At 41.7% G+C, this 26,296-nt stretch overlaps 1 protein-coding gene across 3 annotated transcripts in view; it reads left to right on the top strand.

The window, feature by feature from the left end:
* The first annotated feature begins 10,382 nt into the window (after nt 1-10,382).
* Nucleotides 10,383-26,296, top strand: part of TPD52L1 (TPD52 like 1) — a 58,259-nt gene continuing 42,345 nt past the window's right edge. For all 3 annotated transcript variants that reach the window (XM_074819197.1, XM_074819195.1, XM_074819198.1), the window contains exon 1: nt 10,383-10,512. In XM_074819197.1, the coding sequence (XP_074675298.1) occupies nt 10,494-10,512 (19 nt within the window). In that variant the 5' untranslated portion in view covers nt 10,383-10,493. The remainder of the gene's footprint in view (nt 10,513-26,296) is intronic.

Raw genomic sequence — 26,296 nt, 5'->3', positions numbered from 1 at the left:
ATGAGAACAATTAATCACTGAAACACCTCCCCAGGAACATGGTAGAGTCCCCACCACTGAAGGTTTTCAAGACACAATTTGACGGGGTGGTAGATAGATCTAGGCTTCCCTTCCTTAAAAATGTTGGACAAGATGATCTTTTGAGGTCACTTGCGACCTGGGCTGTCCTATGGTTCTATGATTCTATGAGGTAGTACTCAGTTACTGTGGTGGGTTGTCACTGACATAAACACCCCCACCCCATGCCAGAATATCAAACAATCAGACTCTGCTCAGTGGCATGCAAGAAAGGGTGGTAGTCATGAGGGGCAGGAGGCACAGGAGGGGACTTGTAGAAGGGAATATTGTTGGAGCCACCACTGGAGATGCACTCCTGGGAGGAGATGCTCCATCCTGGAGGAGAAATGGCTCTAAGGGACTGCAGCTGTGGATGACTCATGCTGGAGTGGAGACAATCCCAAGGGACTGTGGCCACTGGAGGAACCCACACTGCAGTGGAGGAAACAAGAAAGAAGCAAGAAGCAGTGGAGGAAAAGACTAAGAAGCAAGGAGTTGCAGAGAGAAACAATTATGCACTAACCCCAACCTCCTGCAGCACTTGTTGCTTCACCAAGGAGATTGAGTGTAGTCTGTGGTGTTGGACTGAAGTTGAGTCTGGGGAAAGGGGAGGAAATGTGTTTCCCTACATGTTTGTTATATTCATGGGAGTTTTCTTTCTCAATACCCAAATCAGTAATTAAAAGTTTGTGTTAATTGGCAATACATTAAATTAACTGAAATTCCCTGGGTCAAGACTGTTTTGTCCATGACACTTGCCCATCCCTGGAAATAACAAGAAGGTTTGACTGGTGGTTAATGTTAAGAGCCTACTTTGTGCAGCCTTTGACCACGATGAAGTTACTTGGTCTCTCTGAGCTCCATTTTCCCATTTCTAAAATGAATACATCTTTCAAAAGAGGCATTGTAAATATATTTCATTTTGAGATGTTGAGGTGGCATGGGAAATCATCTGACAATAGAATCACAGAATCACAGAATCAACTAGGTTGGAAAGGACCTTGAAGATCATCTAGCCTAACCATTAACCTAACACTGCCAGTTCCCATCTACACCATATCTCTCAGCGCTATGTTGACCCTACTCTTAAACACCTCCAGGGATGGGGACTCCACCACCTCCCTGGGCAATCTATTCCACTGCCTAATAACCCGTTCTATAAAGAAATACTTCCTGACATCTAGTCTAAACCTTCCCTCACGCAACTTCGCAACTTGAGGCCATTCCCTCTTGTCCTATCGCTTATTACTTGGTTAAAGAGACTCATCCCCAGATCTCTGCAACCTCCTTTCAGGTAGCTGTAGAGGGCGATGAGGTCTCCCCTCAGCCTCCTCTTCTCCAGACTAAACAACCCCAGTTTCCTCAGACGCTCCTCGTACGACATGTGCTCCAGACCCTTCACCAGCTTCGTTGCCCTTTTCTGGACACGCTCGAGTAATTCAATGTCCTTTTTATAGTGAGGGGCCCAAAACCGAACACAGTAATTGAGGTATGGCCTCACCAGTGCCGAGTACAGGGGCAAGATCACTTCCCTGTCCCTGCTGGCCATGCTATTTCTGATACAGGCCAGGATGCCATTGGCCTTCTTGGCCACCTGGGCACACTGCTGGCTCATGTTCAGCCAGCTGTCAATCACCACCCCCAGGTCCCTCTCTGACTGGCAGCTCTCCAGCCACTCCTCCCCAAGCCTGTAGCGCTGATGGGGGTTGTTGTGGCCCAAGTGCAGCACCCGGCATTTGGCCTTATTGAAACTCATCCAGTTGGCCTTAGCCCATCGCTCCAGCCTGTCCAGATCTCTCTGCAGAGCCTCCCTACCCTCAAGCAGATCAACACTCCCACCCAACTTGGTGTCATCTGCAAACTTACTGAGGGTGTACTCGATCCCTCGATCGAGAGGGGAAACATCCCCAAGTTTGGGGAAGTTATTTAGTTTTTTGTTAAGCAGATCAGAATATTTGCAAAGCCACAGTGACTGGGCTGTGCCTGCACTTTGAGGGTCATTTGGCCACCCTGTACCACAATTCTGTCGAATGGTGGATTTTAGCTGTCTGCATTTCCAGTCTCATCTATTTTGTCATGGATTCATTCTCTTCACAGTGAGCCATTATGCCTTGGTGGTGAGTGGCAACTAAGCCTTACAGTCCTGTGCTCCATATGAGAAAGCCCTGTTGGTCTGTCATCTAAAGCTGGCCAAAGTGAAATGTTACTTACTGTGCTTGTAGTTCCAATATCTCCATATTTTGGAAGAAGGAAACATTTCTTGATATGAACATATAGTTAAAGAATTGAACTGAAGGACTGGCTAGATTAATATAAACTGAAGAAAGACTTTAAGTGTGTAGAGATCCTGTAATTCATTCTCCAGCAAGTCCCTTTCAAAGTTAGCAAAGAAATGGAAGGATGATGTTCTTCCCCTCACTGGTGTTGCACATGAATTTACACTGTGTGTGTACAGCCCCTAATGTCTGTTTCTTTCGAAGATTTCAGGCTTCTCTGACAAAAGTATGTGTCCCGTCAGCATATGGCATCCAGACACAGTATTTCAAAGAACCACAGTTATGGTTTCCTCTTCTCCATTTTTTGCCCCCCAAATGGAAAATGTTTTGGTTTTATATTTGGTGCCTGCCATTGCTAAATGTATAGAAAAGACCTGTACTCAGCTATTCAAGATTTCAGTAATACATCATGAATATCTCATCTTTTGAAGACAGTTATATAGAAAACTAGAATTCTGTTGGAAAGATAAATGTATAACCAAAGGAATAGCCTAAGAATATACCAAGAGTAAAGTTTTATTACAAACAGAATTTTAAGATAACTGAGTAGGTATCAGCTGCAGAACCAAATATTTCTGTGTACTACGTTAAAAAATGCTATTTTTCTTTTAATTTGCCATATGTTTTTAAAGGCAGGTTATTTTAGTGCCTTTGGACATTTGCAACAAGCAAATTATAAGAATTCAAAAGTATGGGACAAAAGATAACTGACTTTCATTGGCTAAACTCCTTACTCTTTTTTTCTGGCTCTGAGTTTTATCTTCATTTTTCTAGTGATAGAGTAGCTAAAGTGTGTTTAAGGCAGCTAGTTGTTCACCTATACATGCCAATTTAAAATGACATTCATAAATGAAGCACATTCTGATCAGTTATATTTCTTTTGGTATTTCTCTGTAAGAGGGTTCACACCAAACAGATATTTACAGAAGCTCAGTCCTATTGCTGCTTTGAACAGCCTGTGGGACTGTGAAATATGTTTCCTTTCAGCTGTAAGTGGAAGATGCTGACCCTCCCTAATTGTGTTTTCATTTCTTTTAAAGTAGTTGTGCTTTATCACGTATTTCAGGAAAGGGCACTCAAGGAAGGCAATTACTCAGCTCAGTTTTCCAGCATTAGTCAGCTTCTACCAGTGAAGGGTCATGAAGATTATGTTCAGCATGAGATCAAGAGATATCAAGAGGTTTTGTAGCAGAACTTCTAAGAATCATGGAAAAGGTTATTTGAGACTAACCTGGCTTTCCAAAACCACTTTCATTATTTTCCCAAAGATAAGAAGTCTGATTCTTTTCTAACAGGAGTGGGTTTAGGGGACAGTTAAGTCCAATTACATACCCATCAAGGTCCTTCAACACCAAACTTTTCAATGAAATCAGGTTCATAGTGGTCTTCTACTCCCACGTATTGAAGAATATCAGAGAGAGTATTTCTTTTCCATGGTGAGTAAAAATATATTGGACTTTTCAGTTCAAATTAAGGTAGTGGAAACCAGCTTCAAAAGGAATGAGGACCTCAAGCACCGGGTTATTAATCTGTGGAGCTCCCTGCCAAAGGATGTCCCTTAGAGGGCTCTAAAATTTGTGAGTCTGTGAAGGCCAAATATGTTAATGGAAGAGAAATCCACTGAGATTCATGTCCCTGAATTACAAGTGGTTGGAGGGTGGGAAGTGTAAGCGGAAAAGCAGGGTTTTAAATAAATATTGTGCTAAGTGGATCTTTCCTCTGACGCAGTACAACTGTCTTTGGATTCACATATATTCAGAACATAGGAGAGAAAAAAATCTTTCACAACCCTCAAGCTACATCCAAGACCCCTGTGAAGGAGGGAGACAGAAAGACGTAGGAACATTCTGTGCTTCCAAGCATTTCTGATATTGCATATCCTAGTGTTGGTATAGACATCACCAATGCTAACATCCCAGTGTTCCCAAAGCTCACCTGGCAGGTAATATGTCTTCCCGCATATCAACATTTATCAATTCCAATATAGAATTGGAAAGTATTAGAGGAATGGAGACGTGTGTATGTAGTAGATGGCAAACAATGGAGATAAACCTGTTGCTTTATCTCTTGTACAATAACAGGTTGATATTTTGAAGAACCAAAGTATATGTCTTGACTTAAATGCTGGAACAAATTGCAGCTGAACAGATGAACTGAAAGCTGTGTTGGACAATGTGGACACGGATAATTACTCGAGCGTGTCCAGAGAAGGGCAACGAAGCTGGTGAAGGGTCTGGAGCACATGTCGTACGAGGAGCAACTGAGGGAACTGGGGTTGTTTAGTCTGGAGAAGAGGAGGCTGAGGGGAGACCTCATCGCCCTCTACAACTACCTGAAAGGAGATTGCAGAGATCTGGGGATGAGTCTCTTTAACCAAGTAACAAGTGATAGGACAAGAGGGAATGGCCTCAAGTTGCACCAGGGAAGGTTTAGACTGGATATTAGGAAGCATTTCTTTACAGAACGGGTTGTTAGGCATTGGAACGGGCTGCCCAGGGAGGTGGTGGAGTCCCCATCCCTGGAGGTGTTTAAGAGTAGGGTCGACATAGCGCTGAGAGATATGGTGTAGTTGGGATCTGTCAGTGTTAGGTTAACAGTTGGGCTAGATGATCTTCAAGGTCCTTTCTAACCTACGTGATTCTGTGATTCTGTGATTCTGTGATAATATTGAACTGCAAAGAGTATTAAGGCTTTGTTGATGGCTCTTATGTCTGATTTACAAAGCAAGGTAATGTCTTTCCCTTTATCTAACCTATGTGATAAGAGTAGGTGAGCCTTAGAAGAAAATACATGCAACTTTCAATAAATACAATAAATTCAACTTTCTTTGAAGGGGGTGAAATTCTCCTACTTACTCGATATATTCCCTCTACAGACGTCCTTCATGAGTTTTTGGGATGCTTTAGGCAGAGTCACACATTTCCTCTTACTCAAGCGCCAGTGGAAAATGGAGTTAAAAGTATTGCTTACTGTTAAGAGGTAAGGTCTAGTGATTTTAATATTATTCTCTAATAATATAATTGTATCATTTAGCTTAGTATTATTTTTTATATTGTTTTGTATTTTTCTAGTACCTTTCAACCCATAGAGCCAGAAGCCCACTGTATGAAACTGCAGACCAAACTGAAGTGCCTGTCTATAAAACTTACAATGCAAGCAGCTTCTCACTGTTGTATGCTGTAGTAACGCTGACATTTCACGCTTTGTAGTTTTAAATTGCAAGATTGCCCAAAACATTAAGTATACATAGAATAAGAGATGAAAATCAGAAGAACTTACTAAAAGGTAAGGAAAAAACTCTGAAATAATACTGAGCTTATTTTATTTTCATTTTCAGTATTTCATTCAAAAATTGGAACCCACAATATGTCAAGAATTGAACACTTAGCACAAAGCATTTAGCAGAGAACTCAAGGACTTCTGAATGGAAGGAAATAAATTGTAAGGTCTGATCTGAACACATGAGAGTGTGGTTTTCCAACCTTTCAATGAAACAGAAGAAACACAGCATATCCTTGGCCTTTCCATTCATGGCGTATTACTAAAAAGTTTTCTTCTGCCCACTGCTGGGGGATCTAACTTTTTCTCACAACTAGAATGTTGTGCTCACTGAAGCCTGCCATTTTTCGTATGAAATGCATGTATACATACGCTGAAGTTTATCCCACTAAACAGTCTGAAGGACCAACAATTTCCAGTGGTATTTCACAGTTCTCTTTGCACTTATGTGAATTATTCAGCACAGTTTTTCCTCATTATTTTCCATGGAAGTTTAGTAAGAGTTTAGGATACTCAGCATCGTGCAGAATCCTGCCGTAATCTCTATCTGCAAAATGCATGTAGTTACTCCCTACAAGCACGGAGAGATCCACTGAAGTCTGATACTAGATTGAATAGCATTGCTTTTGTGTTGGAAGACAAAAATCAGCCAGTGTAATGCCATAAACATAATAAATTTATTTGATGCCTTCTACTGTTGTATTGTGAAAATGGTGTAATCTGAAGTGTACAGTAACGCATAAGTATTTCAAAAATTGAATAATTTGGCTTTTGTTTTATTCTGTCTGACCTTTTGAAAAACCAAACAAAACCCAACTGTCTTTAATTTCATCATGACTGGAGAGACAATGACCTTTCTCAGGCAACAACTAAGCTGCTACAACTTGATTGAGACCTTCCAAGACAGAAAACAAAGTCTGAATTATGTCACTCTTCTGACAGAAAAGTGGAACAAAATCCCTCATAAGGCAAATTCAATGGGGAGTCTCACCAAATCAGTGATATATGTGGAACAACATGAAAATGGGTCCTGCTGTACTGTAGGTAGAAAATGAATCAGTTACTTCACAATTAAATGACATCATTTCAATGGGATATTAATTTTCTAATCAGATTTACCTTTACAATGTTCATTTCCTAACTGTATGTTATAGAAGAATATTAACTTGTAAATGACTGATTTCTTTTCCTGTGTAACATGCCATGAGATTAACATTTTACTATGGATCTCATGAAGATGACAGTTTTGCTTCCCTGAAGATATTTATGGATGTCTTAAATGTAGAACTAGTTTTGGTGTTCAACAGTGCTTGTTAGGTAAAACTCTGCTTGGATTTTCTTTACAGAAGAGTGCATTTCTGCTGTGGCAAAGTAAGTAATATATATGAATGTAAAGAATAGATCAAATACAGCATCTAAAAATTTAGTAAATTTTTCTGTTGTTCACTAATTTGAACAGCATATGCCTCTGTCAGATTTTTAATTATGCTTCTACATAAACAGTGTTGTTAATATTGATACAGCCCTGTAAGTAAATTGGGTGCTCAGTTTTCGTTATACTTCATGGAAACTGCTTAGGCTGCTTTAAAAACCTCTGCCTATATTTGCAGAAAAGTACATGTTCTAATTATACTGATAGTTTCACATGTTGAGAGGCATTTCTCAGTTGTTTCATGCATTTGTGGCTGAACTTGGGTTTGGGTTTTTTCATGTAGTAGTTGATGGCATTTCTGAGCTCAAATCTTGTCATGGTGGGATGTCTCTATTTGAAAAGATGTGAGTACAGGAATTAATTCTTCTGACAACCTCTGTTCTGCTTTTGCAAGTGGTAAATTCCAGCCCAAGGAGATGTCAAATCACAATGAAGAGAGGCTTGCCTAGAAAAATTAATGATAATTCATGTTTTACAGTAATTCAAATTCAAAACCACCAGCATGTGCATATTAAAGGAAAATATCATTAGATGTATACAAATTAAAGCTGCCTTGGCTTTGATTTTTCTAATTTGTTAGAAAAGCAAAGTTGAGAAATAAGTAAATTTGACCCTTTTCTATATTCTACAATATTTTAAGGAAAATAACTTATTTTCTACCTATAAATGTTCTTTTTTCTTTAACCTCACTGCATAATCATTTTCTTTTGGATTCATTTATCTCTAACTAAAATATTACCTGTTTGTATAGTTTCACAAACAAATGTCCAATATTTCCTCCATCTGCCTTTACTCTTGCTTTGTTATTTGTAATGTTACAGGCCTCAAGAAGCTATATGTCTTCAGTGTGTCCTGGAAGGCGTTCAGTAGTATCATATTGTCCTGGTTCAGCTAGGATAGGGTTAAGTTTCCCCAGCAGTGGGGGGAAGCTCTAGCTGGGTTATTCAATACCATGCTGATGTCACCTCCTGGCGCCCAAGCGCGGGAGCACAGGAGAGTCAGTTAACGCGTGTGTTATGCCATCTCTCTGCTCTCACTGCTGTATCGGTAGATATCTTGCTCTGTTCATTGTTATTACTGTTATTGTTGTTGTTTGTTTTGTTGCTGTTGCACTGTTGTATTAAACCTCTCCTTATCTCAGCCCCGGGGCTTTGTATTTCACTCCCTTTGTGGGGGAGGGGCAGCGGCTGCGTGGTCTCAGACCCCGGCAGGGACTAAACCACCACACATATACACAAATTAGATATGGTGCCTGACTGACAAATACATGGATAATCAGCCACAGTGAATGCAGCATTGCTAAGACAAGTATTCTGGACCCTTCCACAAGTGAGGTTAACATGGACTGGAAATGAAGTGTGAAAGTTATGTCAGCATGAGCCAAACCTAGAGTAAATCTGCACTGTACTGTGAACTATGTATTGTCACCCCAGCTTCCAGTGAATAGTAGGATACAGACCTACGTACTGGAAAAAAAAAAATCCTTTATATGGATATACCTGACAGCACAGGCTCTGTCGGTATTTCTTTGAATGTGTTCCCATGCTTCTACCACAGGAGGTAGTACTTGAAACCTACCGGTACTCAAGTAAGCCAAATACTCATCCACCGACTACTTCACGGTGCTGCTGTTACACCAGGTATGCCTGTTGGCTCTGGCAGGGAGCTTGCTGCTGCTGGTGCCCTGGGGCTCCCTGGGGCCCCTTGCTTCCCCTGGGGAGAATCCTCTGTAAGAGACGAGAAACCAGGCCTGCAAGAAACTAAGAAAAACAGCCTGAGAAAGCAAAAGTTGAGGCTGATCGAAGAAATGCCTCAAATACTCGCAAGACAAAACTATGAGTCACAGGGCGCATAGTGTGGAGGTCAAAGCTGATAAGGCTGCCCGAATAACACAAGATGTGACTGGAGGAGGGAGCCCTGTGGAGACAGGACGGCTCTGCTCTGATGCACCTGGACAAATTTCAAGGGCCATCTGTCCAGTGAATGAACTTTGCTTCATTATCCACAAAATGCATATTAAAGTTAACACCCCTCAATATGCTAATGAGGGCTAACATGATCATGCTAATTACATCATCCCATGAAACACCTTACCCCTCCCCGTACATGGGATACATAGGTATGTGGGTCGACCTAGGGGACAGACCCAAGGAAAGTGGGTATAAATCGACGGGGGGGAAGAAAGGGGGGGGCCCTGGAGAGTGCAGTGAAGCGAAGAAGATGGATGCAAGTGAAAAAGACGGATGCCTCCTGTGCCTCCTGGAACCCTCGTCGGCGGGATCAGCACAGGAACCCAGACCTGTGATCTGTATTTCCCCATTCCCTCTATCTCCCTCTTTTCCTTTGTCCATTAAAAAATGCAAGGCATACTGTATTGCTTGCCACAACTTGCTATATACTTAGCCAATTATCTTGTGTTCAATTAGTACATTGTGGGTAGTTAATAAATGTTTGGACTTGGAGACTTGTTGTCCGCTCCACTGGGGATTTGCGAATCTGAGTCACTTGTCCCCCTCATCTGAGCGGGATGTGACATCCCCAGGTGCCTTCCCTCGGCGGGGGACAGCCGTGGCCTGGGGCGCGGTGCAGGGGAAGTGGCAAAGAACAACTGCGCAGCCCAGGAAAGCGGGTGCTGGCCAGGGCCAGCTTCGGAGCTGGGGGGGTCGGGCCTGGCAGAGGGCCCAGCCTGTGGGAGAGGGGCACGACACCAGGTTTGCCCTTGGGACACCACAGGTTTCTGTGGGCAGATAAACTCTGCTACCCATGCTACTTTTGACCTTTAGGCTGGAAGCTTTGTTGTACACTTGCCTCCGAGTCCAATATTGAAGATTAGATTTTCACATTAAAAGAAACAGGAGACCAGACAGCCAGTCAGCGGGCAGGGGAAGGGCACTGAAGAGGAGCTGCCCTTTCTCACAGCCCCCTGGCAGGCCCGTTCCTCTCGCTTGCAGCCCCAGCAGATGCGACCTTTCCCAAGGGTGCTTGTAGCCACCACAAGGAGCGCGCTCAGCCCGCCCCGGAGGCCGCGGGGCGAGGCCCGTCTCCCCGCGGGCGAAATCGCAGCGGCTCGGGCGGCTCTTTACCCCGCGAAGGGCTCTGCTTCGCGGTCACCCCCCCACCCCCTCCCCTCATCCCTCCAGGGCTCTGCTGCCGCTGGGGTCCCACCGCCTCTCCCCGATGCCCCTCACCGGGGCCGGCCCCGCCGCTGAGGGGCGGGGGCCGGGGCGGGGGCCGGGGCGGGGGCGGCCCCAGGTGAGCGGCGCCGGCGCTGCCCGCGCCTGGCCGGCAGGTGGCGCCGCCCGCCCCGCCCGGCTCCCGCGGCGCGGGGGAGGGGAGCGGCGGCAGCGACAGCCCGGCCCGGCCCGGCCGTCAGCGCCGCAAGAGCCGCGGGTCCGCGCGGGGCGGCGGCGGCTCCGGCGGCTCCGGCGGACGGCAGAGCCCCCCGCGCCATGGAGCCGCAGGCACAAGGTGAGTCTCGTCCGGACAGAGCCCTCCGTGTGATAGACACACTCCGGGCCGACGCGCGGGCGCCGTCCCTGCCGCCGCCGGGGGCTGCCCGCTCCCTCCGCGGGGAGGGCCGAGCCCGCGCGGGGACGGCGGTGGAGGTGCCCGGCGGCGGGGGGAGCCTGAGGGCGAGCCGCCGCCCGGGGCACCGCCCGCCGCTCCGGCGAGGGGCCCGGTACCCGTGGGAGGCTCCCCGGCATCCCGCTGGCGGCTCCCCGGCATCCCGCTGGCGGTCGCGGCCCCGGGCTCCGCCGGGGAGCGCGGCCCGGCACGGCGCGCGGAGCGTCCTCGCCATGCGCCCTGTCCTCCACCCCGACCCGGGCTCCTCTCGGCTGCCTGTATTTTGCTGCCTGTTTTGGGGGCTGACGTTCGTTTTCTCCTTCTACTGGTTTTAAACATTTCACGGTCAAGCAGCCGCCTTACAACTTGCCGTTAAGTTACTCCCGTCAGGGTTTGGGGCTCTCGTGGGCTGGTTGAAGCGGTTCGGGGTGCGGTGCCCGCCCGAGTCCTGCCGTCGGGCTCGGCCCCCGCCTGCCGCGGGGAGGGGGGGCGGGACGGGGCCGGGCCGGCCCGAAATCGCAGCCCTCCGCCTGGGAGGCTGCCGGCGGGGCGGCTCCCGCAGCGGGGACTCTGCGGCTGGACTTCCAGCAGACCTCTCCCCGGAGATCAGCTTAAAATTGCATGTGCCAAAGCGTTTCTGCAGTTTTGCAAACACGGCTTTCGTTAATTTAAAGCCAACGTTTCCTTCGTCTATTGCAACAGTTACGATTAACTTAGCTATTCCTCTCTCTTTCTGAGTAAAGTTAATTGGCCTCTAAGGAACAGAAGAAACTTTTTATGCAAGGTTTAGGTGATGTTTCAGTCAACCTAAGGTATTTACCATACACAGATCTTGCTCGCCTTTATAAGTGTTGCTTCTGTTTTCTGAAGAACCTCACGATTTCCCCACCCATGCCCATAAGTGAGTACTAAGCAGGAGGTACAAATATTTCTTCGAAAGCAGAATGTTTAGAAACCATTTTATGTCATCTATGAAACGGGGAAATGTGTAAGAGAGAGACATATACTCCTTGAAATTAACTGACAAAATAACCTTCCAGAATAACTAAAAACTGTCTTGAACAAATAGACATAAAAGAGTCAAATGATTGCAAATAAGGTTGTACATAAAGGAATACAGTGGGAAATTTGAGTTCATGATGCTTGTGAAGGAGAAAGCCTTTCTGACATAAGTGTTTTGTATGTGCTATCCTAATAGATACACGACTGAAGCTGACTGGGAAAAGAAATTGATCGGTGGCACAGTTCCCGGGGTTTTTAAAACTCAGTTATTAAGATTAGAGCCTAAGGTTGTTGTTTAGACTATTTTTTTTTGAATATGTCTGTACAGATACTACGGTGGGAGCTCCTATTCTTTAACCAGGAACTTCATACAGTAAAGGATTTGATCATTTCTTATTTTGTAGAACTGATGGAAAACAATCTCTGATTCTAATTAGCCAGATAGTGGTATATGTGCATGTGATTTATTTTTTTTTTTTACCTTCCCTGACTAGTAAGATGAGTAAATATGTTCTCAGTACATGTTAAAAATTCAAGCCAATAAATGTGTTTTGGTCAGCAAGTCTGTTACTGCCACAGGTCTTTAATAAATTCTTCTTCTGGGTGAATATCTATTGGCTAGTGAGAGAATATAAAAGCATTTTATATTGCCTAATTTTATCTAATTAGGGATTCTTAGCCCTTCATTTTTTCTGCATACAATGCAGGAGCTCAGGAGCTTTTTCTTTTTTTTTTTTTTTTCTTTTTAATCTGAAATTTAGTTGACAAAAATATGGGACTTCTCAAGGCTATACTTGATTCTTAAGTGACTTTTTTCTTCTGTTTTTCACCTGTGGATTTTATTTCTACAGTTGCTCAGAACAGTTTCCCATTACTTTGAAAAAAATCTTTCTTTGATACACTAGCAGTACAAGCTAAGATTTTTTGGTAGGTATTTTCATGCCAGCAAACTTTTGTTCCAAAATGTTCGTCTTCTAGACTTAATTCAGTGCGTGTTACAGCAGTTATGGAGCCTTGCTGGCAAAAAGAATTTAACCTGTATGTCTCTAATGCAGTTGAATTCAGTTAAGTACATCTAAGCACTGGCCAGAAATCTGAATTTTTCAGCCCTGCTATGCAATTTGCAGAGCATAGTTATAGGACGTTACTAACAAAACAGTAGCAATTTGCTTGGGAAGAAAACCCACTTCAAGTATCTGCTTAAGCAGCAGGAGAAATGTGTGTATGTTTTAATGAGTTTATGAATTGCTTCTAAGGAACCTGTAGATGCCCACATAGAAATGCATCCTGACTGGTTTGTTGGAGTGTGCTTTGCTGGGGGATTGCATTCCAATTGAAAAGACAAAGTAAAAGCGGTAAATTTGAAAGCACTGTCAGATTTCTCATATTTTACATTTTAAATATTTTTTTCAAAAGGACTTTTCTACATAATTGTGTTGTTTGTGCCACTTTATGTTGTTCTGAAGGGAAACTATGCCTGAGTAGATCAATTTCACATTCAAGAAATACACACATGCAAGTATAAAATGTAGATTTCTTCAGAGCAGGAAAGTAAATTTTGTCAGCGTTTTTACCTAGCAGCATGAATCAACCTTATAAATCTTAATGCAACTGTGGACAAAAAAAGAGGTATTATTGCATGCAACCCTATCAAGGTACTGCGTACAGGTCACAGCTAACACCAGGAGTTTCTGTGTGGTTCAAGGCACAATGTAACATCTGTCCATGCCCCAAAGACTGTGAAATTTAAATGCTCTGACAGTTATCTTAAAGCAGTAGAGCGAGTTCATGGACTGAAATGAAATTTCTAGTATACTTAAGTATATTGAATATGTCTTGCAGTATTCATGCTAACTAGATGAGAGTCTACCAGACAGAAAGTAACAGTAATGAATGTTAAAATTATTTTCTAAAGAAATAACCATTTGTTCCATGTAAACAAATTCATATGTGTAATAAAAATCATAAACTGTACTTTGCATAAATTGTATCTTTAAGCCTCTGGGTGCTTTTATCTTTGTTCCCTTTCTCCTCTTAATGGTCCCAGAGCTAGCTGATCTGGGAACACACCAGCTATACTTACACTAGGTGCTGAAAATTCCATAAGAGCATATTTGTTTTCCTTCCTATGGCTGTCAGTCATTTTTAAACGGAAAAGTTTGGAAGTCTGAAGAACAATGTTTCTTTTTGAAAGACAAGAAAATCAGAACTCATGATACTCATTGTACTCCAGGTCCAGATTAACTGACTATCCTGCTTTCTAGTTTAAAACTGTGAATGTCCCCTAATACTGACAGTACCATGGATGTCTTCATTTGTCTCTCATCTGAGAATCCTATGTGACTTTTAACACTGGAGCTTTGCTCTTAATACATCTTTCTCCTTTTGCAATAATTCTCCCTTTTTTTCTTGTACCCAGCTATAATCATACCTCCTCCTTTCTCTGGTTTGTCCTGTCTTGATTCTTACCCCAATAAAGCTTTGGTGTGCAGCTTTCTGCTCTTTGCCCTTTTACCTACCCAGGTAGCTCAACCAGCTTCTTGCACTTCCAGCCTCTGAAAGGGTTTTTGAGGCATCTCCCTGTCCTGGCAATTCTTCTTACAGCTGTTCTTGGCAGATGTCCTACATCCTCTGCTAGTTGTGCACTGTAGCCATAATAGCTTGCCATGGCTATGCATACACCTGTAACGTATTGTGGTGAGAGCTGTAGTTAGATGATTGCTCCCTGGAGTCTGTGTCCTGTAGGCCTGCAGCATGGCACTGCTTTCCTCTGCTGTTGCAGCTGAGGTGCTCCGTTTGTGATCCTCAGGCCAGTTGCATCTGGCATGTGAGGTTACAGAGCAGAGAGGCAGCACCTGGGCACATGCCATTTGGCTGGAGGTTATGATCAGAAGAAAATCATTAGAAGTCACAGCAGTAGCCCAGTGGCCCTCTCCCTGCCAGAGCGGCACCTGTCACCTCACAGTCAGATGGTCTGAGGTCTCCCATGGTGGGAGGCAGTGGTGAGGGGATCTTGCATTACCTGTGATACAGTGTACAAGACTCACCAAAACAGGGCATTGGCAGCTTGGTCAGCATTCTCTCGCCATTTCTCTTCATTAGCTACTGATGTGGTTACTAATGCAGATACGAATCCAGATAGAGAGTCAGTCTCATGTGGGAAAGTAGGGGTAAGGAACTCACAGAGATGTTTGTTACTTCACTGCAGCAGCAGTGCTGTGGCCATTACACCACAGCACAGGCGTGCTGGAGAGGGCAGCATCTTCCGTGGCCTCATGTTTGAGGTTGGCGGCTTTACCAAGGAGCACTGACTGTTTTGTTCTGTGTTCACTTTTCCCCTAATGGCTGAGTAAAACTAGTGGTTCGGGGCTGATTTAGTGTAATTGCTCTATGAGAAGAAAATCCCTCTACTCAGGTAAATCCATCAGCACACAGGTTGGTCAGTGTTGATACATGTGAGAAAATGGGAAAGATGAGGCAAAGGGAACCTGAGTTTTCTTGCCCAGCAGCAGCTGTTAGTTCCTTCCATTGTGAGAAGTGCATCTACATTCCCCACCTATCTTTGCAAGGAAAGTGCCTGGCGGTACATGCTCCTGAGGCTTCAAGGTTCACTCCAGTTAACCAGGGGCTTGTGCTGTCTCCTTACTGTCCTTTGGAGCTCACCATTGCCCCGCTGTGGAAAGCAGGAGAGAGGACTTTGCGAAGGGTCAGGAGGATACTGGGGTAATTGAACCAGCCAGTGATAACCTGCATATTTGACTGCATGATGGAAATCTCAGCTGCCTTGTTAATAAGATCACGTGAAGATGAGGTCGAGTGAAAATGGTAGGGTTGTAATTTATAATAGGATTCTTAAATATTTAACAAGAGTGTGCAGAGCTCGAGATAATTGCTCTTTCATCCTTTTTACACTGAAAGAAGGGAAAATATATCAAATAAGTCATTCCATGCATATATCAGATTTTAAGCAAATGTCTGAAATCAAATGCAGTTGCTTCTGTTTTACCCTTTTGAACCTGTACTGCTTTCAGCTTTATGATACTTGTCACAGGATGAAATTCAGTTTGCTGAGGCTGAGAAGATGTGAGTGGTTTCATGCTACACATGAGAACTGAGAATAAAATACGATGGGATTTGGAAAAGAGATGTAAAAGAGATACCTCCTCTAAAATCTGGGTCCAGTCTTACGAAGCATTGTAACTTTGCCCATTTTACAACCACAAAGATAAAAAATACGGAGCATGCAAAACCAAACACATCAAACCCTAAAACACATTTTAAAATTCTCGCTCTATTTTTTCTCCTGTATCTTCTTATTTTCACAGGACTGTTGGTATGAGTCCTACTGTGAGGCAGCACAACTGTAATGCAAGCCTGCTCTCTGTCAGTGTTCTCAAGTGCACTAGTGGAAAGATGAATCTGCTGATGCTGTTCTGATGTGCCTCGCTGACTTGTGCAGTACAGTACAGAAACACGTGGAACTTCTGAGGTGCTTTACTTAGGCCATGTGCTGCTTGAAGGTCAAGGATGTGGCACAAGCTTGTCAGAAGATTGCAGAGGGGTTGAAGTATGTTTCGCGTGGCCATATTTAGAAATTTACATATTGTTTAGTAGCTTGTTTTAGGTAGTCCTGGAATTTGGGTTTAGAGAGACTGTGGCCAGCCTTTGTTTCAGAAAGTGTTTTAAGGGTAGAATTAGATCTTTCTACTGATCAGAAAATACCTCTTCAGGTAATATATAAATACGAGATCAGGGCGGGCTAGTTTTGTATGGTTTTATTTGTATCTCACAGAAATGCGCAGTTGCGGTGCCGAATTTTAGAAGTGTGGTCTGCTGTAGTCATATCGCTGCTCTCTAAACTGGGCATTTTGGCTGCTGCATTCTCTAAACCTATTGTGTACAAGAAATGATGAGAGGGGACCAGCAAATCTGAATTCTAATATCAGATATCACACTAACCTTCTCCAAAACCTTGGGCATATTAGTTGGTTTGTTTGTTTCTCTGGAACAGAGGTAATGCTGCTTAGCCATCTTTGAGATCCGTGAATCAAAATCTTATTATGATAGCTAACTAGGCTATCATCATTACACTACCACATCCATGGCGTGGTTAAGGGTTGCAGGTAGATAACTGTAGCACTAAATCTCCTTTTCTTTCTCTTGTGCTGTGTCTCGTTCCCTCTCTCTTTCACTTTGTAAAAAGAAGTAGAATGTCATCAGTGAGGATCTTTCTGCAAATGTTCTTATCAATGCAAGATACAAACAAATGAAAGAATGTGACATGCGTGAAATAATACTGCCTCAAGTGCCATCTTACCATGATGATAAAGGTCTTACACTGAATCTTCCATTTTCCCTCTCCTGCTTGGCACATTTTACCTTTTCTGTGCTTGTAGGACTTAAACTCTCTGGATAGTAAAAAGGGCTTCTAAAAGGCTGTTCTTGTTAATTACTTCTGTGCAAGAGTTTCTTGAACTTTTTGATTCTTTCTCACTCCAGTAAAAAAGTATTGTGTTTATAGTAATGGCATGGTAAAGTGAAGAATCCACTCTTGGATCCCCAAGCAGACAAGAAAGTTCCTACTGCAAATAGTCGCATAAAATACTGGAAGTTTTGGTATTGTCTCCACACTATCTGTCATGAAGTTTTCTTATGTAAGGCTGGTTGCTGAAAGACATCTCATTTTTGTAGCTGAAAGCCAGGGCTTTTACAAAAAACAAATAAGAATAATACAGCAGTAAAATTTATAAAGACACGTTTACAGAAATAAGGAGAAGTCATGGTTATGTGTGTATATCCTGGGGCCAGCTAAAATAGCTTCTCTCATTTAGTATCTTGTCCAACTAATGGGCTTTCAAATGCTTAGGAACTATGTATTCAGGGATCCAGATCTTGGGCAATTTTTACATCTTTGTGTTTCTAGTCACTGAAGGAGAATCCAGGGAGTTTGGAGAAGCAGGTAGTGGGTATAAAGATCAGAAGGCGGTCTAATGCTTTGTGTCGCTTCCAGAAAAGGGGAGGTAACAGTATGCCTTGAGCAGTCAGTTCCTTCTGAAGCAGGGAGGGCTCTCAGGAAAAATGCTTGCTTCTGATTTTTTTTTTGTTGGTCTTCTGGGGTTTGTTTTTTGTAAAGTTTTCCTGCTATCACCACTAATTTACCTCGGCATGCAGTTATCCTTGCTGTCCACCGAGAACCTAGTCAGTAGAGTGTTTTAAAGTAGTGACAGTACTTAAATGTGTAATGGAAAGCAGTCACTTTTCAGCTTTGCTGTTGTTCTAAAGGCAAAATTAGACTTTTATTGTTTTTGTAAGATAATAGAATTTAAAGTACTTTTAACAACAACAGATTCCTCAAAATGCAAACACAAGATTAGCATTTAGTATAACACAGGAACTAGGGCTCTAGTGGCGCTTTTGGCAGAGAGATATAAAATTACACTCTGAACACATTTTTTATATTCATGCAAGCGTAAAGTGTCTATGGTGTTGGTTTTCCCAGTAAAAAGTGTTTGCACAAAATGTTTTTGTAGCAGGGAGTGCAGTTTATTTTCATGTGCTTTCTCACTGAAAGGGCTACTTTTGTTTGCTGGTCAGTGAAGTTATTTGCTTTCCCAGGCCCCAGGGGACCAGATCCTGCCCCAACTATTTCATCCTCTTTTGAGAACTATTCCTTCTGTTTTTTCTTTCCATTTGTACCGTCTGATTTCTGTCTGGGTTTTGCTTTAACTTGTGAAACACACTTCCTCTTTAGCCATCCAAATACATAAGTTGTCTCTCTTTAGTACCTGTGCCACACTTCAAAGTTGTATTTAATAATTGCCTAATAATTGAAGTTACTAATTTATAAATTGTAAGTAAAGTATGGAAAGCATGATTAAAAACTATGTATGATATGGATTTAAAAAGCTGTACAGTTTATATTCTAAATATTTATAAATGGTGGCTGAAGGGAGCTGATGCTTTCCATGTTTGCTTTGTCAGTAAAGAGTTAGGTTTTTCTGTATTCACATGTTTGTTCAGGTGTTCTCTTTTCACCAGTTTCCCCGGCAGGAAATTGCCATGCCACCTGGGTAGAACTAAGATGGTGTAGGTTTGTGATTACAGAAAGGTTGCTCATAACCCTCGTAAAGTTTTAAAATACTTTTGCATAGTTTCCTTGGAATCATTGTTTTCATTGTGCTTTAGGTGGGTTTAGTAATAACTTGTCATGATGATGTTGGCTTAGGCATTTTAGGTGCTTATCTAATTTATCTTTCTATGTTTCACACTTTTTAATTAAAATGTTCTTTACTGAGTAGATCACAGGTAGGTCACTCTAGGAAATGCTGACAGATTTTTAGAGAATGATGCAGAGCCAATGTGTTTAGTTAGAATATCTTCTGAAGGCCTCAAATGTTTATGTTCTTTCTCTGCTGGGTTGGTGCATGCTAAATTTTCATTAAAAAGTGATCAGAGGTAGTTGTATTTAAACACAACCAGATTTTCCTTAGAGACAAGTAAAATGTATGTACATTACAGAGTTAGAGGGGCAATTATGTGAGGAACAGAAGATTATCTTCTGCTCAAAGTATTTTAATAGGCAGATGGCAGCTATTAAGTTATTATTGTGGGAGGAAGGAATCAAAGTCGTAATCAGGGAGAATGATGTTTGCCGTGTAATTAAACTATCTAACCAGTGCTGTACATTGTTATGTGCATATGAGAATAGTGGAGAACCAGTGAAGCCATGTGGTCTTGCAGGAGTAAATCCTTCGGTCATGTTGTGGGTCAGATGGTGCGGAAGCTTTGATAGCTAAGAAAAGATGATGGTGAAGAAGGAACAATTACTTGAACAGTCTCACTGATTAAAAAAAAAAAAAAGAAAAGACTGCTGAATAATGTCATTCATATAAACTGAATCACAATGTGGTTTTGAAGATTTAAATAAGGTCTTTGCAGAGTTAAATAACAAATTGTCAGGAAACTGCAAGTCAAATACTACATGTAGAGGAAAAAATATGTCTCCCCTTGTGGCTTTAAATTCCTTGAAAAAAAATTGAGAAGCATAAACAGTGAGCAATATAGGTGAAGTCTGCATTAAACACAAGGAGTAAAGAAGAGTATGTAATGATAATAGTTTGTACCCATTCAAGAGAAGTTCAAAGATAGGAACTAGATTTAGACCTAGATCCAGAATTAGAAGGCTGCTCATTTGTGTCCAGGTCTGCACAGGAATACAGAGCATGAACACATCCTGAAAGGGGAGCAGCAGTGTTCTGGTCATAGTTATGTGCTGCACGTGGGACTCAAGGACAGAGGAAGGGTAAGAGACAATAAGATTTTAACAATTAAGTTGAATAGGGATGAGGACGTGAATGGAAGTTGTTAGCAGAGATGCAAGCATTGGAATATTGGTTTATTTTGGAAAAGTATGTTGTGTTATATCCATCCTGCAACACCATCCTTGGAAAAATCTTATGTAAGGTAGTAGAAGAGCAAAGAAAAGACAAGGACTGTCTTCTGTCCTCTTTGTAGACCTTCTTAAGGCACTGAACTTACAATAGGCACGATAACAGACTGCGTGATCTGCATTGAGTAGGGTAGAGTTTTGAGGTCTTGCCGCTGAGTGTGATCTAATGCAGCCTCGAGGGTGTAGCAGCTCGTGCCATGTGCCTAAACCTCTTCTCTTACCAATGGCCCTGCCATTACCTGTATCCAGAGCAGCTGTCAGAGAAGCTGACCCTCTGGTTCAGGGCTCATCGTCGAGGAGGAGAAAACACTCTCTGTGACAGCTGTCATTCTGGCTTTTATTTGAGGGGACATCAGGGACCTCAAAGACTGAGACAGTACAGTGTGTCTGGAAGTGCCAGTCTCTGTCTCCTGGACTGATAAATCGCTTCCCCTCCTGCAGTACGTTCATTTGTGTAACTCAGGCAGACTTCAGAGACATGCCTCCTGTCTTCCAACTCTACCCAACAGAAGGAAGGGCCAAGAAACCTGTTTCTATGGGAACTTCACAGATATCCAGGGCCCTAAACCCCAGATGTCTCCACCCACAGCCTCACTAAGCAAACACATTTCTTTGTAATGGTAGGGTACAAAACACTGGCTGGGCAAAGCCACAAAATTAATGATGCCAAAAACTCTGAAGGCCTTAACATGGAGCTTAACGTTAAAAGCAGAATAATAAATGCCTCATTTGACAGTTCAGGGTGCTGGCAAAAAACCTGGCGAGAAAACCAAATGAAACTGAGTTGAACAGCCCCAGCTAGATGGTGATATTCTGATCGAGAAGTATTTTGTGTGTCCTGTGTCCAGAGAATTAGCATCGCCCTAACTCCAAATTCCAGGTTTATCAGCGAAACCCACCACAGCAATGACTGCCTAGCTGCAAGGCACTGCATTTGCGAGAAACAAGGTGGCACAAATTAGAACTGCTTTTCAATATATTTGGAGTACTTGTTTTAACAAATAAAAATTTGTTTTATATTAACAAAGGGTCTGTGCAAGGGAATACATGGCCTTTGTCTCTAGTAAAATGGATTGTTTTCAAATAGTATTAATATAAATAACTTTGGTTTTATTGGTTTTAAATGGGAATGCAGTTGTGTTGCAGGCGGATGCATCCAAGAGTAAGTCAAGTTTGTTAAGGGAATCCCGGAGGAAGTCTACACTGTCAGATGACCCTCCTTAGGAAGGCAAAAGTGCACTGGTGCAAAATAGCTAGTCTTAATTGTGAACAAGTTAAGGGGTATTGCAAATTGAGCAGGTGGTGCTTAAAAAATGGCAACACACACACAGACGGACGGACAGACACAAGACATGCCTCCTCTGAGGAACATGTTCATTCACTGCCTCTTCTTGGTGGTCATGAGCTCTTACGTAGTCTAACATAAAGAAACATAAAGGAACTGTGCCTTTATCCCAACTTAGTGAGTGATTTATTGTTGTTAATTTAAAATTATGATGGTGTCTACAAAGCTAGTCACAGATCATGGATATTCTGTGCCAAGCAGTATGCAAAAGGCAGTCCTGTCCTTAAAAACTGTAATCTTTACTCTCCCAATGTGAGAGATAGAGAAGATATAGGGGAGGATAATTTGTCCCTTCTCTCTCAGCATTCCTAAATGTGTATTTTAGTATATGTAACAATGCCAAGACATATAATCTGTATTAAAGCAATGGGAATAATGAATTTGAGCCTGAAGAGAATAAAGAATCTGTCATGTACCCAATTATAACTTGTTTCCTGTGTATTTTCCCAGTAAGTTTACAGGATCAAAAGTGACGCACCTGCCTCACATGTTGAGATAGCTGGATGGGGGTGTGGGGAAAGCAAGCAGCCTGCTGGCTGCAGCAGGATTTTGCTCATATTTAAATTAGACTTATAAAGATCTTGTTAGCTAGGTGTGTTGTGATCTAAAGGATACAAATTATAGCTACTTGAAGAATTTATTTTTTAATTAAAAATACAATTTTATCACTTCTTGCAGCACAGATACTTTGTTGGAAGTTAATTGAAGAGGCTTGTGAGTTTAATTATACTGCAGTTAGATTGCTATCTAGGGATATTCTTTCGCACCTGGCTTTAGAAAAGTACAATAAACTGATCCTTTCATAGGAAAGAAAGGTTATTAAATCCTGCCATTAAGTTTCTGTGATTTCGATTGTCAAGCAGATATGTGAGCTTAATTATACAATTGATGGGATCACAGTCACTTCTACCAGCTGAGGATGGGACCCAAGGTGCCTATCTATTCTGAGATGAGAAAAATGTACCTTCATGTATTTTTAGTACGAAAGGGTGGGTTTAAGAAATGTGACTGACAACTTCCACCTCTGACTGCCAACATTTCCATGTCATAGCTCTTATCTTCCCCTACATTGCTTTTTCTCTCGTTTGATTAGATATGCTTTATTCCTTCATTTGTTTTATACAGTGTGTTACAGTTTCTAGAGTACCTTATTTGTAGAGAACAAGTCTCTTTTGTGACTCAGTGTCATCCACTTTCTCATTCCCTATTATACCATCGTGACTTCATCTTTTTTCTTTTTTTTTCTGTTCTGCCTAAAGAAAGAAAAAGAAATTATAACCCTTCCACTTGTGGCATCATTTTCTTACCCTTGACCTCACAGAAAGTTGTGCAGAATGATCAAAGAATGCACAGTAAGTGGTACAATGCTGTCATTACTTTCAGTATTGACATAATAGAAAGAAGCATCTGCTCTCTTCAAACTGTTACACTTCACAACAATTGCTTTGTATTTCCATAGCTACAGTTTAGAAAGCAATGTCGCCCTTGTCTTCCCCAGGCAGGCAGGATTATTATTTTATAAAGAGAGCTGGCTATTGGATAAACTGTATAAGATCATGCCTTGCATTTCTGGACATTTGAGATAATTGTTTGGAAGATCAGTTCTCACGTTGAAGCTTGGTACCTGCTTTTAGTAAGGGATATATACTTTTTTTTTTCCATGATTGCTATTCTCACTTTTATCCATTGCACTTCTGTCTTCGGGATGATTATCAAACTCCTTATCAATGGTACGGCTTCTTGGTGCAGTGGTTAAGCTGTGGAGTCTGTTTTCTGCCAGTTATTTGTGTGTAGATTGTCTCTCGTCAGTGGCATAGATTGGCAGCTGTGTCAGTGGCTTCTGGGGGAAAAATAACACAGAGAGATCCTCAATGTATGATTAATTTCTTTTTATTTTACTAAAACAGAGAAAAGAATTAGCACGCTACGACTGGCTGTTTATCCAGGAGCTTCAAATAGAAGCGTTCCTCTGTTTGGAAACCTGCCAGTCTATCTCACAGCTATGGATAGATTTATTAGTGCCTGGTTTTGCAGGGGTTCAGAGATGGAATGGAAAGCCTTAGTAAGGTCTGCAATGAGCTGCTTCAGGATGACTGGGACACTTATTCTGAGATGGTAGACTATATCCTAGAGCTCCTGAACACTCAAAAGCTGTACTCTCTTCCTCTCCTCTCCACCACTACCAATCCAAAGCCCAGTGGATAGAGGAAATGAAGACACTTGGCAATCCATATGTCTCTTCCAAGGAGCATACACAGAGAAAAAGGAAGATTGAGCCCCCATGATTGCAGGAAATAGAATCCACAGTTTTGTTTAATGTTTACACTTTTGATCTACATGACCTGTGCATCTTGAGTTCTTCCCTCTCTGAACCAAGATGAATCCAGCCTCTGAGTTTATTTTCCAGTCATAGTTTTGAAGTCAACCTTCCTTCTGTTCTAAGTCCTCTTAAGAGAAAGGCAGGCTCTATGGTATTTGCTAGGCTCAAGCAGTTCAGACTTTTCCACAGTTAGAACCAAACACAGAAGGGAAGATCTTCCTTCAAGTAGTTTGTTTTCTAGGTGGATTAAATGAAAGCATATTTTCTTGTTTGGATCCTCCCATAATAACTTCGGAGTGGCAAATATGGTACCGGACATCCTTGCAATTTTTAATAGTTTTTCTGGTCAGTTTAGTAATTTACTGAACATGCTTCTAGTCCCCCTTTTTCCCCCTTAATCTCTATATCTGGCATTAAGACTACATTATAAAAAAGATCAAAGTCAGTAATGCAATGTCTGGACAGTTCCTTTGTTCTACTTACCATTTCATCCCTTTGAAGACTTAACTGCAATTTAAATTTGTAAACAAGTGGTTTTGAATTTCATATAAGAAACAGTTCATCTGCATACTTTGCTATGCTGTTAGCTACACTATAAAGATACGGCAAAAGAAGCTGTAACGTCATTTTGCTTACTAGAAGGTCTATATAATTAGAAAATGTTTTCTTACTGTTTGTTATGAATACTAGATAACAAGGTAGGCATGCTATTTTTAATTGGCTGGGAAACAAAAACATAGAGCAGTAAAAGGGCTTCTATTCCTAACTGTTTTGTTAGAATAAAGGATCATCTATATATTTCCCTGAAATAAATGTCAGAAAATCTACACAAAGCAGAAATTTGGTGTTCTTGCCTTTAATTTTGATGTCATTATGGTTAGTTGATCAGACATCACTGCCAGTAGTGTGGGCTTTTTTTTGTTGGGTTTTTTGTTGTTGTTGTTTTTTTAACACAGGTAACCAACATACAAGAATTAGCTTGATACATAATACTCTAGAACATGAGCCTGAGATGAATATGGAGAAAATACATAAAAAGCACTAATTAAAACACCTTCATCCAGTTAACCTTCAGATACCTGAGTGAGTCTAAAAAATTGTCTTGGATTTATCATTGTATTGTTTGGTTAATTTAAATTTTGTGGAACAGTTACAGGTCCTGTAGTTTCTAAGTGGCTTATTTAATTTGTCATCCCTACAGTTCTCATAGCAAACATAAGCACAGGTACAGATCAATGCTGAAACAGTTCCTTGCATTAAATCAGATTTAACAGCAGACTGTAGAATTTGGGTTACTAGTCTTATCTACAGAGAGAAAGCGGTAACTGCAAGAAATGTTCTGCTGTCTTTGCAGTGTAGCACAGCACAGAGATACCCATAAGCTCTGAGCAAATGTCATCCAAAGCAGAGGTCCTAGTTTAAGGCTCCAGAGCAGTAGGTTATGTTATCAGTGTGCCTGAGTTGATAAACTGTGTAATTTGGCGTGGCTAACTAGCAGAGAACGAGTTTGTATTTATGCAACTGTAGTCTGAGTTTGAGCTGGTGGACCTATATTATGCTCCATTTCAAACATAATAATGTCCTAATTGTAACCCCTCTGCTTATTGTTGCTGGTTTAGCAATGCCATTGACTACATAGAACTTGACTTTTATTTAGCAGAATTAAAACATTGCGATGTATTGGTCTGGGGAGTATCAGATTACCTTGCAGTTCTAGAATTACTGTAAGTCACAGTGCAGTGAAGTCAGTTAAATTTAATAATCAGGGGTAGGAACCCTAGTAGAGTAGGTTCTTTTAGTGTCCTTACTTTTGTGAACATGCAGGTAAAACCATTTTAGTTTCCTGCATATAAAACCAGTTGGTAATTTGGCAGTAATGGTTCTGACCAGGCATATATTTGTCACTTCATATGGAAAACCAATTTAGCCATTGGGAGATGTTTCACTGAAATTTTTTGCTTCCAATATTTTGTCAAAAGGAGACTTAACTGAGAGTTAGTAAGTAATATTTTCCTTAATACTGTAAATTGGGAGAAAGAGTGACTTAAATGAATTTTACAACTTCTCTGTAGTTTCAGTAAGCTATTGGGAAAACAGAGCCTTGAAATGTTACCTGACCAGATTCCCAACTTCCCCAACAAGTTTAGTTTAATAAGCAGCTAATGATCATTTGAATACTATTGTTTAAGATAGCCTAAATTTAAAATAAAAGATGGGGTTTGTGTAGAGATCAGCAAATGGAAATTGAGGCACGCTGTAAAAGTTCTATTCCAATGCTGCAGGAAAGATTTGCCTTGGACATCTGATTAAAATGCCATTCTGTATTTTAGTTTCTGTGATAAATTTACAGATTATTTATATAACTGTAGATACATTATGACTGTGCATAGATATATAGTTATCTATATAGATATATACTATGTAGAGATATTTAATTCCAGATGAATTGGAAACCAGTTAAGTTCCTTCTACCCCCAAAGGAAGAAGTGTGAAACTAAAGAGAAGAGCTGTGTTACGTGCTCAGCTACGACAACTGTATGTATAAACTGAATGTCTGTACATGCGCACAGAT

This window comes from Strix aluco, chromosome 3 (genome assembly GCF_031877795.1).
Source record: "Strix aluco isolate bStrAlu1 chromosome 3, bStrAlu1.hap1, whole genome shotgun sequence".
In the NCBI taxonomy this organism is placed as follows: domain Eukaryota; kingdom Metazoa; phylum Chordata; class Aves; order Strigiformes; family Strigidae; genus Strix; species Strix aluco.
This window is presented reverse-complemented; position numbering and strand designations above follow the sequence as displayed.